The sequence below is a fragment of the Pseudophryne corroboree genome, chromosome 6, assembly GCF_028390025.1.
Source record: "Pseudophryne corroboree isolate aPseCor3 chromosome 6, aPseCor3.hap2, whole genome shotgun sequence".
NCBI lineage: Eukaryota > Metazoa > Chordata > Amphibia > Anura > Myobatrachidae > Pseudophryne > Pseudophryne corroboree.
The window spans coordinates 424719434-424739836 of NC_086449.1; the positions used below are offsets into that span (position 1 = coordinate 424719434).

Genomic DNA, 20403 nt, shown 5'->3' on the forward strand with positions numbered 1-20403 from the left:
TCTGGCAGCACTGTGGGGGCATATCTGGCAGCACTGTGGGGGCATAACTGGCAGCACTGTGGGGGCATAACTGGCAGCACTGTGGGGGCATATCTGGCAGCACTGTGGGGGCATATCTGGCAGCACTGTGGGGGCATATCTGGCACTATGAGGGCATATCTGGCACTGAGGGCTGTGTACGGCTAGAGCTGCATTTCCCACCCTAGGCTTATACTCGAGTCAATAAGTTTTCCCAGGTTTTTGTGGTAGAATTAGGTGCCTCGGCTTATATTCGGGTCGACTTATACTCGAGTATATACGGTATTTAATTTTCCATGAGGACAGAGCTGAACTCAGAACTCGTCAGCAATTTCTTCCTAAAGTGGTGTCTGCGTTTCACATCAACCAACCTATTGTGGTTCCGGTTGTTACCGACACCTCTGCTACTTTAAAGTCTTTGGATGTTGTGAGGGCTTTGAAGGTGTATGTAAAGCGAACAGCTCGTCACAGAAAATCGGACTCACTGTTTGTTCTTTATGATCCCAATAAATTTGGGCGTCCTGCTTCAAAGCAGACAATTGCACGCTGGATCAGGCTTACTATCCAGCATGCTTATTCCACGGCAGGTATGCCATGTCCAAAATCTGTACAGGCCCACTCGACTAGGTCGGTGGGTTCTTCCTGGGTGGCTGCCCGGGGTGTCTCGGCTTTACAGCTCTGCCAAACAGCTCCTTGGTCTGGTTCGAATACATTTGCTAAGTTCTACAAGTTCGATACTTTTGGCCACTGAGGACTTTCAGTTTGGTCAGTCAGTTCTGCAGGAACCTCAGCACTCTCCCACCCGGTTTGGGAGCTTTGGTACATTTCCATGGTACTAAATGGAACCCCAGTACCCTCTAGGACGTAAGAGAAAATAGGATTTTAATTACCTACCGGTAAATCCTCTTCTCGTAGTCCATAGGGGATAGTGGGCGCCTGCCCGGTGCTTCATTTTTCCTGCACTGTTACTTAGTTAAGTAATGTTGGTTCAGCTGTTGCTGTTCCTGTTTCAAGTTTGGTTAGCTTGGCTTTCCTGTTTGTTCGGAATCTCACCACTATCCTTATTTATCTTTCTCTCAAAGTATGTCAGTCTCGGGCACAGTTTCCTAGAGTGAGTCTGGTAGGAGGGGCATAGAGGGAGGAGCCAGCCCACACTATCAAATTCTTAAAGTGCCCATGGCTCCTAGTGGACCTGTCAATACCCCATGGTACTAATTGGAACCCCAGTATCCTCTACGGACTACGAGAAAAGGATTTACTGGTAGGTAATTAAAATCCTAAAATCATTGCAATGTTTTGGATGCACCTTCATGTTCCTGCACTGCCATTATGCTCCTCGAAATGTATTTTCATATCTGTATATTTTTTTTTTATTTTTTTTTTATAATCAAATCAGAGAACATCATTGCAGAACCTGCAAGTAATCTGGAATCACATCACCTAAAATCACTACTTAAAATTCTTTTAACAAACTCTGAGTCTTCCGTTCAAGAGTTGGCTTTGGTTACTCTCTGCAACAGTGCAGCATTTTCTGCAAATCATGTAAGTAATACCATTTTCTGTATAATACTAATCTCTCAAGATAGGCCCATCATTTAGTTTTGGCTTGTTTAAATTGCATATTTTATATTTACATTTTTTTGACAGCGCTTGAGATGTTTAACATTGGAGTGTAAACTGCTGTTGTTCCTCGCTAATGTTGGCCACACATCTAAAGATGTGTCATACACTAGTTGGTTGGTTTCTACGAAAATCTGGTATGACAACAAACTACAGTTGGCCATTTGCTGCCAAACATAGCGGAAAGATTGGTGTCTCTAGGAAGAAATGCCTAGAACTCAGTGGTTCCCAATCTTTTGAATCGCTGCACCCTAATGAATTTGTTTTGTTTTTTCACAGCACCCCTAGGGCAAAAGTTTTCTTATTGAGAAATTCAGAAAAAAAGATATTAAATTAAGTAAATTGTGTTTATATGTCATTGTTAGGTTCAGTTATGTGGTGAGGGACAGGATTCACTTCAGTTTGTCCACATATTTTGATGTATTTGTTATCCTGTGTTCTAGGATATCATTCGAAATTTGGATGGTGTTAGAATTATCCGTGGATTCCTTTCAGACCCCAATCCAAAAATAAAAGTGAACGCTTTGAATGCACTCAACAACCTGAGTATGAACCTGAAAAACCAGGAACAAATAAAGGTGACATAATTCATTACTTTATAATTCTCTAGCGGTCCCAGTCAATGCATACTGCAGATCATCTAGCACAGGGGTGTCAAACTCGCGGCCCTCCAGCCAGTGGCGGATCTAGACTTAACTTTTAGGGGGGGCGGTTTAAGAATTATGACTCCTCCCCCTGATCATAGCCCCTCCCACTTAGTAATGTCCTTCCCGTTCGCTTCTAAAATTTCCTATTGTTGCCATTACTAATAATAAGAATTTACTTACCGATAATTCTATTTCTCGTAGTCCGTAGTGGATACTGGGGACTCCGTCAGGACCATGGGGAATAGCGGCTCCGCAGGAGACAGGGCACAAAAGTAAAAGCCTTAGGATCAGGTGGTGTGCACTGGCTCCTCCCCCTATGACCCTCCTCCAAGCCTCAGTTAGGATACTGTGCCCGGACGAGCGTACACAATAAGGAAGGATTTTGAATCCGGGTAAGACTCATACCAGCCACACCAATCACACTGTACAACCTGTGATCTGAACCCAGTTAACAGCATGATAACAGCGGAGCCTCTGAAAAGATGGCTCACAACAATAATAACCCGATTTTTGTAACAATAACTATGTACAAGTATTGCAGACAATCCGCACTTGGGATGGGCGCCCAGCATCCACTACGGACTACGAGAAATAGAATTATCGGTAAGTAAATTCTTATTTTCTCTGACGTCCTAAGTGGATGCTGGGGACTCCGTCAGGACCATGGGGATTATACCAAAGCTCCCAAACGGGCGGGAGAGTGCGGATGACTCTGCAGCACCGAGTGAGAGAACTCCAGGTCCTCCTCAGCCAGGAAGTGCCCCTGACCAAGTAGCAGCTCGGCAAAGTTGTAAAGCCGAGACCCCTCGGGCAGCCGCCCAAGATGAGCCCACCTTCCTTGTGGAATGGGCATTTACATATTTTGGCTGTGGCAGGCCTGCCACAGAATGTGCAAGCTGAATTGTACTACACATCCAACTAGCAATCGTCTGCTTAGAAGCAAGAGCACCCAGTTTGTTGGGTGCATACAGGATAACAGCAAGTCAGTTTTCCTGACTCCAGCCGTCCTGGAAACCTATATTTTCAGGGCCCTGACAACATCTAGCAACTTGGAGTCCTCCAAGTCCCTAGTAGCCGCAGGTACCACAATAAGCTGGTTCAGGTGAAACGCTGACACCACCTTAGGGAGAAAATGGGGACGAGTCCGCAGCTCTGCCCTGTCCGAATGGACAATCAGATATGGGCTTTTGTGAGACAAAGCCGCCAATTCTGACACTCGCCTGGCCGAGGCCAGGGCCAACATCATGGTCACTTTCCATGTGAGATATTTCAAATCCACAGATTTGAGCGGTTTAACCAATGTGATTTGAGGAATCCCAGAACTACGTTGAGATCCCACAGTGCCACTGGAGGCACAAAAGGGGGTTGTATATGCAGTACTCCCTTGACAAACTTCTGGATTTCAGGAACTGAAGCCAATTCTTTCTGGAAGAAAATTTGCAGGAAATGCAGGAATCGACCGAGTTGAAATTTCTTCGTGGGGCCTTCCTGGCCTTACACCACGCAACATATTTTCGCCACATGTGGTGATAATGTTGTGCGGTCACCTCCTTCCTGGCTTTGACCAGGGTAAGAATGACCTCTTCCGGAATGCCTTTTTCCCTTAGGATCCGGCGTTCAACCGCCATGCCGTCAAACGCAGCCGCGGTAAGTCTTGGAACAGACATGGTACTTGCTGAAGCAAGTCCCTTCTTAGCGGCAGAGGCCATGAGTCCTCTGTGAGTATCTCTTGAAGTTCCGGGTACCAAGTCCTTCTTGGCCAATCCGGAGCCACGAGTATAGTTCTTACTCCTCTACGTCTTATAATTCTCAGTACCTTAGGTATGAGAAGCAGAGGAGGGAACACATACACCGACTGGTACACCCACGGTGTTACCAGAACTTCCACAGCTATTGCCTGAGGGTCTCTTGACCTGGCGCAATACCTGTCCAGTTTTTTGTTCAGGCGGGACGCCATCATGTCCACCTTTGGTCTTTCCCAACGGTTCACAATCATGTGGAAGACTTCCCGATGAAGTCCCCACTCTCCCGGGTGGAGGTCGTGCTGAGGAAGTCTGCTTCCCAGTTGTCCACTCCCGGAATGAACACTGCTGACAGTGCTATCACATGATTTTCCGCCCAGCGAAGAATCCTTGCAGTTTCTGCCATTGTCCTCCAGCTTCTTGTGCCGCCCTGTCTGTTTACGTGGGCGACTGCCGTGATGTTGTCCCACTGGATCAATACCGGCTGACCTTGAAGCAGAGGTCTTGCTAAGCTTAGAGCATTGTAAATTGCTCTTAGCTCCAGTATATTTATGTGGAGAGAAGTCTCCAGACTTGATCACACTCCCTGGAAATTTTTTCCTTGTGTGACTGCTCCCCAGCCTTTCAGGCTGGCATCCGTGGTCACCAGGACCCAGTCCTGAATGCCGAATCTGTGGCCCTTTAGTAGATGAGCACTCTGCAGCCACCACAGAAGAGACACCCTTGTCCTTGGAGACAGGGTTATCCGCTGATGCATCTGAAGATGCGATCCGGACCATTTTCCCAGCAGATCCCACTGAAAAGTTCTTGCGTGGAATCTGCCGAATGGAATCGCTTCGTAAGAAGCCACCATTTTTCCCAGGACCCTTGTGCATTGATGCACTGACACTTGGCCTGGTTTTAGGAGGTTCCTGACTAGCTCGGATAACTCCCTGGCTTTCTCCTCCGGGAGAAACACCTTTTTCTGGACTGTGTCCAGAATCATCCCTAGGAACAGCAGACGTGTCGTCGGAGACAGCTGCGATTTTGGAATATTTAGAATCCACCCGTGCTGTCGTAGAACTACTTGAGATAGTGCTACTCCGACCTCCAACTGTTCTCTGGACCTTGCCCTTATCAGGAGATCGTCCAAGTAAGGGATAATTAAGACGCCTTTTCTTTGAAGAAGAATCATCATTTCGGCCATTACCTTGGTAAAGACCCCGGGGTGCCGTGGACAATCCAAACGGCAGCGTCTGAAACTGATAGTGACAGTTTTGTACCTGAGGTACCCTTGGTGAGAAGGGCAAATTGGGACATGGAGGTAAGCATCCTTGATGTCCAGGGACACCATATAGTCCCCTTCTTCCTGGTTCGCTATCACTGCTCTGAGTGACTCCATCTTGATTTGAACCTTTGTATGTAAGTGTTCAAATATTTCAGATTTAGAATAGGTCTCACCGAGCCTTCTGGCTTCAGTACCACAATATAGTGTGGAATAATACCCCTTTCCTTGTTGTAGGAGGGGTACTTTGATTATCACCTGCTGGGAATACAGCTTGTGAATTGTTTCCAATACTGCCTCCCTGTCGGAGGGAGACGTTGGTAAAGCAAACTTCAGGAACCTGCGAGGGGGAGACGTCTCGAATTTCCAATCTGTACCCCTGGGTTCCTACTTGTAGGATCCAGGGGTCCACTTGCGAGTAAGCCCACTGCGTGCTGAAACTCTTGAGACGACCCCCCACCGCACCTGTTTGTACGGCCCCAGCGTCATGCTGAGGACTTGGCAGAAGCGGTGGAAGGCTTCTGTTCCTGGGAATGGGCTGCCTGCTGCAGTCTTCTTCCCTTATGGGGACGAAAGGACTGAGGCTGAAAAGACGATGTCTTTTTCTGCTGAGATGTGACTTGGGGTAAAAAGGTGGATTTTCCAGCTGTTGCCGTGGCCACCAGATCCGATGGACCGACCCCAAATAACTCCTCCCCTTTATACGGCAATACTTCCATGTGCCGTTTGGAATCTGCATCACCTGACCACTGTCGTGTCCATAAACATCTTCTGGCAGATATGGACATCGCACTTACTCTTGATGCCAGAGTGCAAATATCCCTCTGTGCATCTCGCATATATAGAAATGCATCCTTTAAATGCTCTATAGTCAATAAAATACTGTCCCTGTCAAGGGTATCAATATTTCTAGTCAGGGAATCCGACCAAGCCACCCCAGCGCTGCCCATCCAGGCTGAGGCGATCGCTGGTCGCAGTATAACACCAGTATGTGTGTATATACTTTTTAGGATATTTTCCAGCCTCCTATCAGTTGGCTCCTTGAGGGCGGCCGTATCTGGAGACGGTAACGCCACTTGTTTTGATAAGCGTGTGAGCGCCTTATCCACCCTAAGGGGTGTTTCCCAACGCGCCATAACTTCTGGCGGGAAAGGGTATAACGCCAATCATTTTCTATCGGGGGAAACCCACGCATCATCACACACTTCATTTAATTTATCTGATTCAGGTAAAACCACATGTAGTTTTTTCACACTCCACATAATACCCTTTTTTGTGGTACTTGTAGTATCAGAAACATGTAACATCTCCTTCATTGCCCTTAACAAGTAACGTGTGGCCCTAAAGGAAAATACGTTTGTTTCTTCACCGTCGACACTGGAGTCAGTGTCCGTGTCTGTGTCTGTGTCGACCGACTGAGGTAAAAGGACGTTTTAACGCCCCTGACGGTGTTTGAGACGCCTGGACAGGTACTAATTGGTTTGCCGGCCGTCTCATGTCGTCAACCGACCTTGCAGCGTGTTGACATTATCACGTAATTCCTTAAATAAGCCATCCATTCCGGTGTCGACTCCCTAGAGAGTGACATCACCATTACAGGCAATTGCTCCGCCTCCTCACCAACATCGTCCTCATACATGTCGACACACACGTACCGACACACAGCACACACACAGGGAATGCTCTGATAGAGGACAGGACCCCACTAGCCCTTTGGGGAGACAGAGGGAGAGTTTGCCAGCACACACCAAAACGCTATAATTATACAGGGACAACCTTTATATAAGTGTTTTTCCCTTATAGCATTTTAATATATATATATATACATATCGCCAAATAAGTGCCCCCCCTCTCTGTTTTAACCCTGTTTCTGTAGTGCAGTGCAGGGGAGAGCCTGGGAGCCTTCCCACCAGCATTTCTGTGAGGGAAAATGGCGCTGTGTGCTGAGGAGAATAGGCCCCGCCCCCTTTTCGGCGGGCTTCTTCTCCCGTTTTTCTGAGACCTGGCAGGGGTTAAATATATCCATATAGCCCCCAGGGGCTATATGTGATGTATTTTTAGCCAGAATAAGGTACTATCATTGCTGCCCAGGGCGCCCCCCCCCCAGCGCCCTGCACCCTCAGTTACCGCTGCTATGAAGTGTGCTGACAACAATGGCGCACAGCTGCAGTGCTGTGCGCTACCTTATGAAGACTGAAAAGTCTTCTGCCGCCGGTTTCTGGACCTCTTCACTTTTCGGCATCTGCAAGGGGGTCGGCGGCGCGGCTCCGGGACGAACCCCAGGGTGAGACCTGTGTTCCGACTCCCTCTGGAGCTAATGGTGTCCAGTAGCCTAAGAAGCCAATCCATCCTGCACGCAGGTGAGTTCACTTCTCTCCCCTAAGTCCCTCGATGCAGTGAGCCTGTTGCCAGCAGGACTCACTGAAAATAAAAAAACCTAACAAAACTTTTACTCTAAGCAGCTCTTTAGGAGAGCCACCTAGATTGCACCCTTCTCGGCCGGGCACAAAAATCTAACTAACTGAGGCTTGGAGGAGGGTCATAGGGGGAGGAGCCAGTGCACACCACCTGATCCTAAGGCTTTTACTTTTGTGCCCTGTCTCCTGCGGAGCCGCTATTCCCCATGGTCCTGACGGAGTCCCCAGCATCCACTTAGGACGTCAGAGAAAAAATGTTGCCAGTTAGTGGAGAGAACCCTGCGCACTGGTGATACAGACTGCCAAATCGCCATTCCTTCCATCAGAGGTGGTAGAGGCTAAGACAGTCGGGCAATTTAAACATGCATGGGATAGACATAAGGATATTCTTACAAAGAAATAAGGATCAGATAAGGTTAGAGAGAAAAATAATGTAAAAAAAAAAAAAAGGGGGCAGACTAGATGGGCCAAGTGGTTCTTATCTGCCGACAAATTCTGTTTCTACAACACACAGAATGAGCCGAAATTCACATTGTAGCACACTGAATGAGCCGACATTCACATTATAGCACACTGAATGAGCCGAAATTCACATCGTAGCACACAGAATGAGCCGAAATTCACGTTGTAGCACACTGAATGAGCCGAAATTCACATTGTAGCACAGTGAATAATCCGAAATTCACATTATAGGACACTGAATGAGCCGAAATTCACATTATAGCACACTGTATGAGCCGAAATTCACATTATAGCACGCTAAATGAGCCGGAATTCACTTTATAGCACACAGAATGAGCCAAAATTCACATTATAGCACGCAGAATGAGCCGAAATTCACATTATAGCACGCAGAATGAGGCAAAATTCACATTATAGCACACTGTATGAGCCAAAATTCACGTTATAGCACACTGAGGGGTAGATTTATTAAAATGCCGTTTTCGTTCCTTATATGCTGGGACCCGCTTCACCACATTATCGTGGTGAAGTGGGTCCTCTTTTCCAATGCATTTACTAAGGCTGCTGTCTTCGTTATGGGAGTGCGTTATCTCACCCTGCTAGTGATACGCGTCCTCCCATAACGTCCGTCTCCCTTGGCCGCAGTTGTCACTTATGCGCCTGCGCCCTACATTTACTCCCAGCATACCTTGCGGGAGTAATGCTGGCGCATGCGCGGTTTGCTTTGCTGGACGCTGGAGCCTTTGTATGTTTAACAATAAAGTTTATTGAAAGACACGGGGAAAAAAAAAGAGGAACTGCTTGGAGACCTGCAGCGCCGCTTCTGTGAGGCGAAGAGGAACAGGGTAGGAGAGACCAACGTTCGGGCACACCGAACGTTTATAAGTAAGCAATCTTATCGGTGCTCTGCCTAACAGATAAAGGCGCCGATAAGGCAGAGGGCGCATACTGCCCCTGCTTACAATATCACTTCGACGGGATAATACATCAGGGGATGCGCTATTTGCGGCACATAACGAGTGCATATAGCGCATTATCCCTTAAAGAAGGATAGTAAATTTACCCCTCAATGAGCCAAAATTCACGTTATAGCACACTGAGCAGAATGAGGCAAAATTCACATTATAGCACACTGTATGAGCCAAAATTCACGTTATAGCACACTGAGGGGTAGATTTATTAGAAAATGGAAAAAGGTGAACTCTGGCGCAATAGGATAGGTCAACCCAATCACATCCCTATACCTGCCCACAACACAGGTAAAAATACAATGAGAAAAAAGGGGTGAGGGAATGTGATCAAAGGCGCCCAAAATTTAGGAGGAAAGTTTGGAAATAATGTTAGTCATAAAAAATAAAAGATTATTAAACTTCTTTAGGGGTTAAAGCGATATCTGCATACGTTATGTGCCGCAAATAGCGCGTCCCCTGATGTAGTATCCCGGGGATGCGGTATAGAAGGTTGGGGCGCTATGCGCCCACTGCCTTATCGGCGCCTCTATCTGTTAGAACACCGATAAGCTTGCTAACTTCGGTGTGCCCGACCGTCAGTCACTCCTACCCTGTTCCTCTTCGCCTCCCAGATCCAGCGCTGCGGGTGTACAAGCAGTTCCTCCGCCTACACACACGACAAGCTCCGGCATCCACAGAATGAAAGTGAAACTCCCGAAAGGCACGCTGGGAGTTACTGAACGGCGCAGGCGTGGAAGTAGATACTGCAGCCGAAGTGGATGCACGTTATGGGAGGACACGTATCACCAGAAGGGTGAGATAACGTGCTCCCATAACAAACAAGGCAGGGTTAGTAAATTCACTGGAAAAGAGGTCCCGCTTCACCACGATAATGCAGTGAAGCGGGACCCTGCTTATAAAGAACCTTATGTGCATTTTAATAAATCTACCCCTGAATGAGCCAAAATTCACGTTATAGCACACTGAGCCGAATGAGGCGAAGTGCACATTATAGCACACTGAATGAGGCAAAATAATGCAGGGACATAATGCAGGGAGAAGAGAGGGGGGGGGGGGGGGGGGAGAAATGGGACACACACAGGGACACACACACACACCTACTCATAGATGGAGGCCGGGTCCCGCCGCGATATTGGGAACGGGTGGAGAGCGGTGCAACGCGGCGGGGGACGAAGACAGAGAGCGTCCTGACGCGCGTACGGGAGGAGGGGGCGTGCTCAGAACAGAGGCCGCTGTACGCGCGTCAGGACGCTCCTCTCTCTCCTCGTCCCCCGCCGCGCTGCACCGCTCTCCAACCCGTTCCCTATACCGCGGCGGGACCCGGCCTCCATCCCGCTGCCGGTATATGTAGGGGGGGCGTTCGCCCTAATCGCCCCCCGCTAAATCCGCCACTGCCTCCAGCTGTTGTGGAACTACACTTCTCAGCATGCCCTGCCACAGTTGTAGCGCTCCCAAATAGAAAATATGTGGCAGGGCACATAAATATATCTAAAATTGTTTTTCCCCAAAAAAAATTTTTAATTATTGATTTTTCTCTTGATCAACCAGGTAACTATTATTCCAATAGTTAGTGAAACTGTCACATTACGTAGAACACACATAATCTGTATCTTGGAGCTCTGTTTTTGGATCACATGTACTATTTATCGGGTGGTCTTCAGTATGCCGACTGTCGGGATCCCGGCGCACAGTATACCGGCGCCGGAATCCCGACAGCCGGCATACCGACACTTTCTCCCTCGTGGGGGTCCACGACCCCTCCCCCCTGGAGGGAGAATAAAATAGCGTGGCGCGCCACCGTGCCCGCAGTGTGGCGAGCGCAGCGAGCCCGCAAGGGGCTCATTTGCACTCGCCACACTGTCGGTATGCCGGCGGTCGGGCTCCCGGCGCCGGTATGCTGGTCGCCGGGAGCCCGGCCGCCGTCATACCATACTATCCCCTATTTATCAGTGTATCTGGTTTGTTATGTGATTGTGGCAGTATGAGGGAAAATTGCATTACTGACACATTTATTCTGTGTGGAGTGCAAGGGATCCGTTCCACACCCCATCTCCAGCAGTTTTAAACAGTAACATCATTCGTGTTTACTCTTAGCAACGACACCGGACAAGGTTGCCCTCTCTCCCATGTACTATATGCATTGAGCCATTATCTCCTATGATTCCCCTGGACCTGAATGAGAAGGATGTTTAAAGTAAACTCCAGTTAGTATAAGATATTATTTGCTGACAATGTTTTGTCAATCCTCACAAACATATTTGTTTCTCTTACGTCCTAGTGGATGCTGGGGACTCCGTAAGGACCATGGGGAATAGACGGGCTCCGCAGGAGACTGGGCACTCTAAGAAAGATTTAGTACTACTGGTGTGCACTGGCTCCTCCCTCTATGCCCCGCCTCCAGACCTCAGTTAGACTCTGTGCCCGGCCAGAGCTGGGTGCTTTTAGTGAGCTCTTCTGAGCTTGCTAATAAGAAAGTATTTTAGTTAGGTTTTTATTTTCAGAGAGCTTCTGCTGGCAACAGACTCTCTGCTACGTGGGACTGAGGGGAGAGAAGCAAACCTACTAACTGCGGCTAGGTTGCGCTTCTTAGGCTACTGGACACCATTAGCTCCAGAGGGATCGAACACAGGACCTGACCTTGTCGTCCGTTTCCGGAGCCGCGCCGCCGTCCCCCTCGCAGAGCCAGAAGTCAGAAGCCGGCGGGTTGAAGAAAGAAGACGTCGAAATCGGCGGCAGAAGACTCCTGTCTTCATATGAGGTAGCGCACAGCACTGCAGCTGTGCGCCATTGCGCCCACACTAACCCACACACTCCGGTCACTGTAGGGTGCAGGGCGCAGGGGGGGGCGCCCTGGGCAGCAATTAGATACCTCCTGGCGAAAGCAGCATATATACAGTTGGACACTGTTATATGCATGAGCCCCCGCCATTAATTTTACACAAAATCGCGGGACAGAAGCCCGCCACTGAGGGGGCGGGGCCTTCTTCCTCAGCACTCACCAGCGCCATTTTCTCTCCACAGCTCCGCTGAGAAGAAGCTCCCCAGGCTCTCCCCTGCAGACTCACGGTAGAAAGGGTAAAAAGAGAGGGGGAGCACATAAATTTAGCGCATTTAATATATATACAGCAGCTACTGGGTAAACACTAAGTTACTGTGTGATTCTTGGGTCATATAGCGCTGGGGTGTGTGCTGGCATACTCTCTCTCTGTCTCTCCAAAAGGCCTTGTGGGGGTCCTGTCCTCATATAGAGCATCCCCTGTGTGTGTGTGTGTGGTGTGTCGGTACGCGTGTGTCGACATGTTTGATGAAGAGGGCTATGTGGAGGCAGAGCAAGTACAGATGAATGACGTGTCTCCGCCGACGGCGCCGACACCTGATTGGATGGATATGTGGAAGGTGTTAAATGATAATGTAAACTCCTTACATAAAAGGTTGGATAAAGCTGATGCCTTGGGACAGTCGGGGTCTCAGCCCATGCCTGATCCTGCAGTGCAGAGGCCGTCAGGGTCTCAGAAGCGCCCACTATCCAAAATGGTTGACACAGATATCGACACGGATTCTGACTCCAGTGTCGATGACGATGATGCAAAATTGCAGCCTAAAATGGCTAAAGCCATCCGCTACATGATTATAGCAATGAAGGATGTATTGCACATATCAGAGGTAAACCCTGTCCCTGACAAAAGGGTGTATATGTATGGGGAGAAAAAGCAAGAGGTGACTTTTCCCCCTTCACATGAATTAAATGAGTTATGTAAAAAAGCGTGGGATTCCCCCGATAAGAAAGTGCTGATTTCCAAAAGGTTACTTATGGCGTACCCTTTCCCGCCAACGGACAGGATGCGCTGGGAATCCTCCCCTAGGGTAGATAAAGCTCTGACACTCTTATCTAAAAAGGTGGCCCTGCCATCACAGGATACGGCCGCCCTAAAGGATCCTGCAGATAGGAAGCAGGAAAGTATCCTGAAGTCTGTTTATACACACTCAGGTACTATACTGAGGCCGGCAATTGCGTCGGCCTGGATGTGTAGTGCTGTAGCAGCATGGACAGATAATCTGTCTGAGGAAATGGATACCTTAGACATGGATACCATTTTACTGACCCCGGGGCATATAAAAGACGCTGTCCTATATATGAGGGATGCCCAGAGGGACATTTGCCTACTGGGCTCTAGAATAAATGCAATGTCAATTTCTGCCAGAAGGGTCCTGTGGACTCTGCAATGGACAGGTGATGCCGACTCCAAAAAGCACATGGAGGTGTTACCTTACAAGGGTGAGGAATTGTTTGGGGACGGTCTCTCGGACCTAGTTTCCACAGCTACGGCTGGGAAGTCAAACTTTTTGCCATATATTCCCTCACAGCCTAAGAAAGCACCGTATTACCAAATGCAGTCCTTTCGATCACAGAGAAGCAAGAAGGTCAGAGGTGCGTCCTTTCTTGCCAGAGGCAGGGGTAGAGGAAAGAAGCTGCACCATACAGATAGTTCCCAGGAACAGAAGTCCTCCCCGGCTTCCACTAAATCCACCGCATGACGCTGGGGCTCCACAGGTGGAGCCAGGAGCGGTGGGGGCGCGTCTCCAAAATTTCAGCCACCAGTGGGTTCGCTCACAGGTGGATCCCTGGGCTATACAGATTGTGTCTCAGGGATACAAGCTGGAATTCGAAGTGATGCCCCCTCGCCGTTACCTCAAATCGGCCCTGCCAGCTTCCCCCATAGAAAGGGAAGTAGTGTTAGCGGCAATACACAAGTTATATCTCCAGCAGGTGGTGGTGAAGGTTCCCCTCCTTCAACAAGGAAGAGGATACTATTCCATAATGTTTGTGGTACCGAAACTGGACGGTTCGGTCAGACCCATATTGAATTTAAAATCCCTGAACATTTTATCTGAAAAGATTCAAGTTAAAAATGGAATCGCTCAGAGCGGTCATTGCAAGCCTGGAAGAGGGAGATTTTATGGTGTCTCTGGACATCAAGGATGCTTACTTGCATGTCCCCATTTATCCACCTCATCAGGAGTACCTCAGATTTGTGGTACAGGACTGTCATTACCAATTCCAGACGTTGCCGTTTGGGCTCTCCACGGCACCGAGAATATTTACCAAGGTAATGGCAGAAATGATGGTGCTCCTTCGAAAGCAAGGAGTCACAATTATCCCATACTTGGACGATCTCCTCATAAAGGCGAGGTCCAGAGAGCAATTGCTAATCAGCGTAGCACACTCTCAGGAAGTGTTGCAACAGCACGGCTGGATTCTGAATATTCCAAAGTCGCAGCTGATTCCTACTACGCGTCTGCCTTTTCTGGCCATGATTCTGGACACGGACCAGAAGAAGGTGTTTCTCCCGGCGGAGAAGGCTCAAGAGCTCGTGACTCTTGTCAGAGACCTCTTAAAGCCGAAACAGGTGTAGGTGCATCGCTGCACGCGAGTCCTGGGAAAGATGGTGGCATCATACGAAGCCATTCCCTTCGGAAGGTTCCATGCGAGGATCTTTCAGTGGGATCTGTTGGACAAGTGGTCCGGATCGCATCTTCAGATGCATCGGCTGATCACCCTGTCCCCGAGGGCCAGGGTGTCTCTTCTGTGGTGGCTGCAGAGTGCTCACCTTCTCGAGGGCCGCAGGTTCGGCATACAGGACTGGGTCCTGGTGACCACGGATGCGAGCCTCCGAGGATGGGGGGCAGTCACTCAGGGAAGAAACTTCCAAGGGTTGTGGACAAGTCAGGAGGCTTGTCTGCACATAAATATCCTGGAACTAAGGGCCATATACAACTCCCTGAGTCAAGCGGAGCCTCTGCTTCGCAACCAACCGGTGCTGATTCAGTCAGACAACATCACCGCAGTGGCTCATGTAAACCGCCAGGGCGGCACAAGAAGCAGAGTGGCGATGGCAGAAGCCACCAGGATTCTTCGTTGGGCGGAGAATCACGTGCAAGCACTGTTCATTCCGGGAGTGGACAACTGGGAAGCAGACTTCCTCAGCAGGCACGACCTCCACCCGGGAGAGTGGGGACTTCATCACGAAGTCTTCACTCAGATTACAAATCGATGGGAACTGCCACAGGTGGACATGATTGCGTCCCGTCTCAACAAAAAGCTACAAAGGTATTGCGCCAGGTCAAGAGACCCTCAGGCGATAGCTGTGGACGCCCTGGTAACACCGTGGGTGTTCCAGTCGGTCTATGTGTTTCCTCCTCTTCCAAGGTGCTGAGAATAGTAAGAAAAAGAGGAGTGAGAACAATACTCATTGTTCCAGATTGGCCAAGAAGGACTTGGTACCCGGAACTGCAAGAAATGCTCACAGAGGACCCATGGCCTCTGCCTCTCAGACAGGACCTGTTGCAACAGGGGCCCTGTCTGTTCCAAGACTTACCGCGGCTGCGTTTGACGGCATGGCGGTTGAACGCAGGATCCTAGCGGAAAAAGGCATTCCGGATGATGTTATTCCTACGCTGATAAAGGCTAGGAAGGACGTGACAGCAAAACACTATCACCGTATATGGCGAAAATATGTTGCCTGGTGTGAGGCCAGGAAGGCCCCTACAGAGGAATTCCAGCTGGGCCGGTTCCTGCACTTCCTACAGTCTGGAGTGACTATGGGCCTGAAGTTGGGGTCCATAAAGATCCAGATTTCGGCCCTATCCATTTTCTTTCAAAAGGAACTGGCTTCTCTTCCTGAAGTTCAGACGTTTGTTAAGGGAGTGCTGCATATTCAGCCCCCTTTTGTGCCACCAGTGGCACCTTGGGATCTCAACGTGGTGTTGGGTTTCCTGAAATCCCACTGGTTTGAGCCACTTAAGACCGTGGAGCTAAAGTATCTCACGTGGAAGGTGGTCATGTTATTGGCCTTAGCTTCAGCTAGGCGTGTGTCAGAATTGGCGGCTTTGTCATGTAAAAGCCACTATCTGGTTTTCCATATGGACAGGGCAGAATTACGGACTCGTCCGCAATTTCTGCCGAAAGTGGCGTCATCTTTTCCTTTGAACCAACCTATTGTGGTGCCTGCGGCTACTCGTGACTTGGAGGATTCCAAGTTGCTTGATGTAGTCAGGGCTTTGAAGATTTATGTAGCCAGGACGGCTGGAGTCAGGAAGACTGACTCGCTGTTTATCCTGTATGCATCCAACAAGCTGGGTGCTCCTGCTTCAAAGCAAACTATTGCTCGCTGGATCTGTAGCACGATTCAGCAGGCTCATTCTGCGGCTGGATTGCCGCATCCAAAATCGGTGAAAGCCCATTCCACAAGGAAAGTGGTCTCTTCTTGGGCGGCTGCCTGAGGGGTCTCGGCATTACAGCTTTGCCGAGCAGCTACTTGGTCGGGTTCAAACACATTTGCTAAGTTCTACAAGTTTGATACTCTGGCTGAGGAGGACCTTGTGTTTGCCCATTCGGTGCTGCAGAGTCATCCGCACTCTCCCGCCCGTTTGGGAGCTTTGGTATAATCCCCATGGTCCTTACGGAGTCCCCAGCATCCACAAGTACGTTAGAGAAAATAAGATTTTACTCACCGGTAAATCTATTTCTCGTAGTCCGTAGTGGATGCTGGGCGCCCGTCCCAAGTGCGGACTTCTTCTGCAATACTTGTATATAGTTATTGCTTAAATAAGGGTTATGTTATAGTTGCATCAGGTTTGTCTGATGCTCTGTTGTTGTTCATACTGTTGACTGGGTATGTTATCACAAGTTATACGGTGTGATTGGTGTGGCTGGTATGAGTCTTAACCTGGATTCCAAAATCCTTTCCTTGTAATGTCAGCTCTTCCTGGGCATAGTTTCCTTAACTGAGGTCTGGAGGAGGGTCATAGAGGGAGGAGCCAGTGCACACCAGTAGTACTAAATCTTTCTTAGAGTGCCCAGTCTCCTGCGGAGCCCGTCTATTCCCCATGGTCCTTACGGAGTCCCCAGCATCCACTACGGACTACGAGAAATAGATTTACCGGTGAGTAAAATCTTATTTTCACCCATCAATCATTTTATAGACCATAGGGTAGATTAACTAAGAAGGTTGTTGGTGGCTTTGACTGATGAGTTTTAAAACAGCAATAAATGGTAAACAAGCCTGGGTATGCATTTATTCCTATTGCCATTTCAAAAGTAATTAGTCAAAACTGCCAATGATTGTTGGCTTTGACAACCTCTGGCTTAGTCAATCTACCACTTCTTAAAGCTTTCTGTAAATATCTCTGGTTATATGATAAACAATCCAAAATTAGAAGCTTTGGCTTTCCCTATCCTTACTCATACCTCTAAAAATTCTAGAATTATATTTTTCATTTCAGTGGAGACTCCTCTCAGTTTGATACCTTGGCATTTTTTAGATATATTTTGCCAAATTATCCCCATTATACAATATCAAATAATAGATCGATACCAAGGAAACCCTTCACATCTTGTCATTTATTAGAATCATTGCAGTACAAATTAATGTTTTACCTAGGTTTCTCTATTTATATCAGACACTACCTGTGTCCAGAAACAGGGATATTAAAATAGTGCAAACAATCTTCTAGTATCCCTTGTAGTAAACTAACTGGGACACCCGGCATTGCCCGGGTTGAAGTATGGACCTTGAAGTACATCTGTAACCTCCTTTTTTTTTTTTTTTATAACAATGTTCTCCCTATAACCCCATTCCATTGATCCTGAACAGGACTCCACTGTTTGCTCAAGTGGGTCCAAGAGTGGTGGGAGTTTCACCTTGTCCCCACAGCAACACATACCAGGTGTTTTTTTGCTCCATGTCTTTGCACTGCAGTGCATGTATTGCTTGGACATGTTCCCAATATTAACCTTAGAGTGCATCTCATACTGGACATTTGCATCATAGTGAAACGCAGCATATTTAATTAAAGTCTGATCCATTCCGACATGTATTTGTCGGAATGGATCCGACAACAGCTGGATGTCACTCAGCCGCCCGACCTCACGGCGGCTGAGTGACATCCAGCTGTAGCGCTGATCTCCCTGTATGCCCGCCGACTGTCCCCCCGTCTCCCTGTGGCTCCCCCCCCCCCCCCTCCCCTCTCCTCCTCTGGGTCCGCATCTCAGTCCGACATCTTTTTGATGTCGGACTGAGATGGTCGAAAAGGGGGCCAAAAGCCCTGTTTTCGACACAAGCACGTGGATCGGCAGCTATTCCGCCGATCCACGTGCTTTTCGCCAAGTCGAATTCATCGACTTGTCGAAAAATTTAGGGATATATTGAATAGGTCGAATCAGGATTCGACCTTATAAAGTCGAAAACTGCCGTCTTTTCAACAGACGGCAGTTTTCGACTTCAATTGAATATACCCCTTAAAGTCTTGCCATGATTTTAATCTAAGAACTGCAGTTATTGTCGAATTTGTGTTGCAGCTGGAGACTCCATGGCTGTCAAGGCTGCAGTTTGTACAATATTGGCCGACTGGTGGGGTTTGTCTTGCAGCTTTGGGCTCCATGGCCCTGGAGGTATCAGTTTGTGCAGCCTTGCCACCTCCATGTCCCTTGAGGCGGCATGTCTAGCAGCATTGGCTGAAATGACGTGTTTGTCTTACAGCTGCCTACTCCATAGCCTTGGATGCTGCATGACTAGCAGCATCAGCAGATTGGTGAGCTAGCCTAGCATTGAGTGATTGCATCAAGTGACTGCTTGTCTTTCTTGTTGAGCTGCCAAGCATGCTTGTACTTCCTCTGCAGTCTTCTCACGTTTTGCCACTCTTCTAGCAGCTGAGGAGCTGCGACCCAGACTGTAATTTTTTTTTTTTTTTCGTTTTTTTTTTTGGTGGCATGGCTTTTCTGAAACTTAGTCTGTAGTTGTGCTCGGACCGTGAATGGTCCTGAAAAGGACCCTACTTCTGAAGGCCGAGATGTGAAAAGAAGTAAATTTAGTTTGAATGTGGTATACTAAATGGGGAAAACTTTGAGAAGGAACACACCTAGATAACGATGCAAATTAGGAGTAAATTACAGTACAGGCAGGCGTATTCTCTAACTGCTTAGAATGGGGTATATCTGGAGCAGACTTAATTACAGAACAGAAATCCGGATAGCTTTCAAAATCACAGCAGAACAGAAATAATTGCTGAGCAGAAATCTGCAGACCAACACTTGAGAACATGGCTATAAACTGTCAGTGCGGGAGAAGTGTGACAGTTGATACTCAGACTCACTGCTCTTCCGTTGGAGCTATTCCTGTTCCCCACTGGTACATATTAGCTTGTGCCTTCACATCAGTGCAGTTTTTGACACTGGGAGACATCCTGAGGAAAACTTCAGTTCAAAGTCTCCATGACCTAGTTGGTAGTTACCATGTAGACCTCCATGACCGTGACGAAGTTCAAACCTAGGCATAAACCTAATCCTGTTCAAAGTACACCACCATGCAAAATTTGGTGTAGCTAAATACAAAACCTGTGCATAAAGGACAAACTGAGACACACACACACTTATTATATAGATACTAGAAAATGTAGGGTTAAGCAGTCTTGCTTAGCCAAGCCCACTACATCTGGCGTTGTGGGGATCGACTACCATTTTTTAAACAGTACTACCATATGGTTCAACTGAGTCACATGAGTTTGTGGCTTATTGCTACATGTGTGAAAAATAGTTAGCTCCAAAAAAGGTCACTACTATATATTGCATGTTGGATTTTTTTTTTTTAATAAGAGATTATGTAATCAAATATATATGGCAAGTTGATGTTTAATCCAGATAAACAATATTCTGATTTCTAGCAGTAAGTGGGCATTGGGCCTTTCTTTGGGTGATATTTGGTGAGCAGGTTTAATTACAGAATTGATTGGATTTTCATCTTATCCTCCAAGTTACTTGTGCTGGCTAAGAAAGAAAACATCAACATCACTGAGAAAATATATTGAGTATACACTGAATATTGGCCAAAAGGTTGTATATTGTGGACATTTTCAATAATTCATACGTTAAGAACTCCTTTCTGTTTCTAGCTCTCTCAAAGTACTGTTTTGTATCTAATATTCTGTTTGGGGTTCTGCTAATAGAGAACTTACTGAGAGAAGTAGCTACCTTGTTTTTACCACAAGATAAAGGCAATTTGTACCATATACTCCACACAAAAAAAGCCTTTGAAAGTCTTCACATCGCCATTAAAATCAGCTCCACATTATAACACCAGGAAACTTTCCATGAGACAGATTAATTAAAATGATTCTGTTAAATCAGGCCTGGTACTTCTTAATTTTATATATCTTTCAGACACAATGCTTTAAATTCCCACACTGTCCTCCAAAGGAAACTCCCGT

General features: G+C 47.7%; 1 protein-coding gene across 2 annotated transcripts in view; it reads left to right on the forward strand.

Annotated features, from left to right (window-relative positions):
- ARMC10 (armadillo repeat containing 10) overlaps positions 1-20403 on the forward strand; it is an 87177-nt gene that overhangs the window by 50743 nt on the left and 16031 nt on the right. For both annotated transcript variants that reach the window (XM_063927002.1, XM_063927001.1), the window contains exons 2-3: positions 1415-1560; positions 2082-2216. In XM_063927002.1, coding sequence (XP_063783072.1) covers positions 1415-1560; positions 2082-2216 — 281 coding nt within the window. The remainder of the gene's footprint in view (positions 1-1414; positions 1561-2081; positions 2217-20403) is intronic.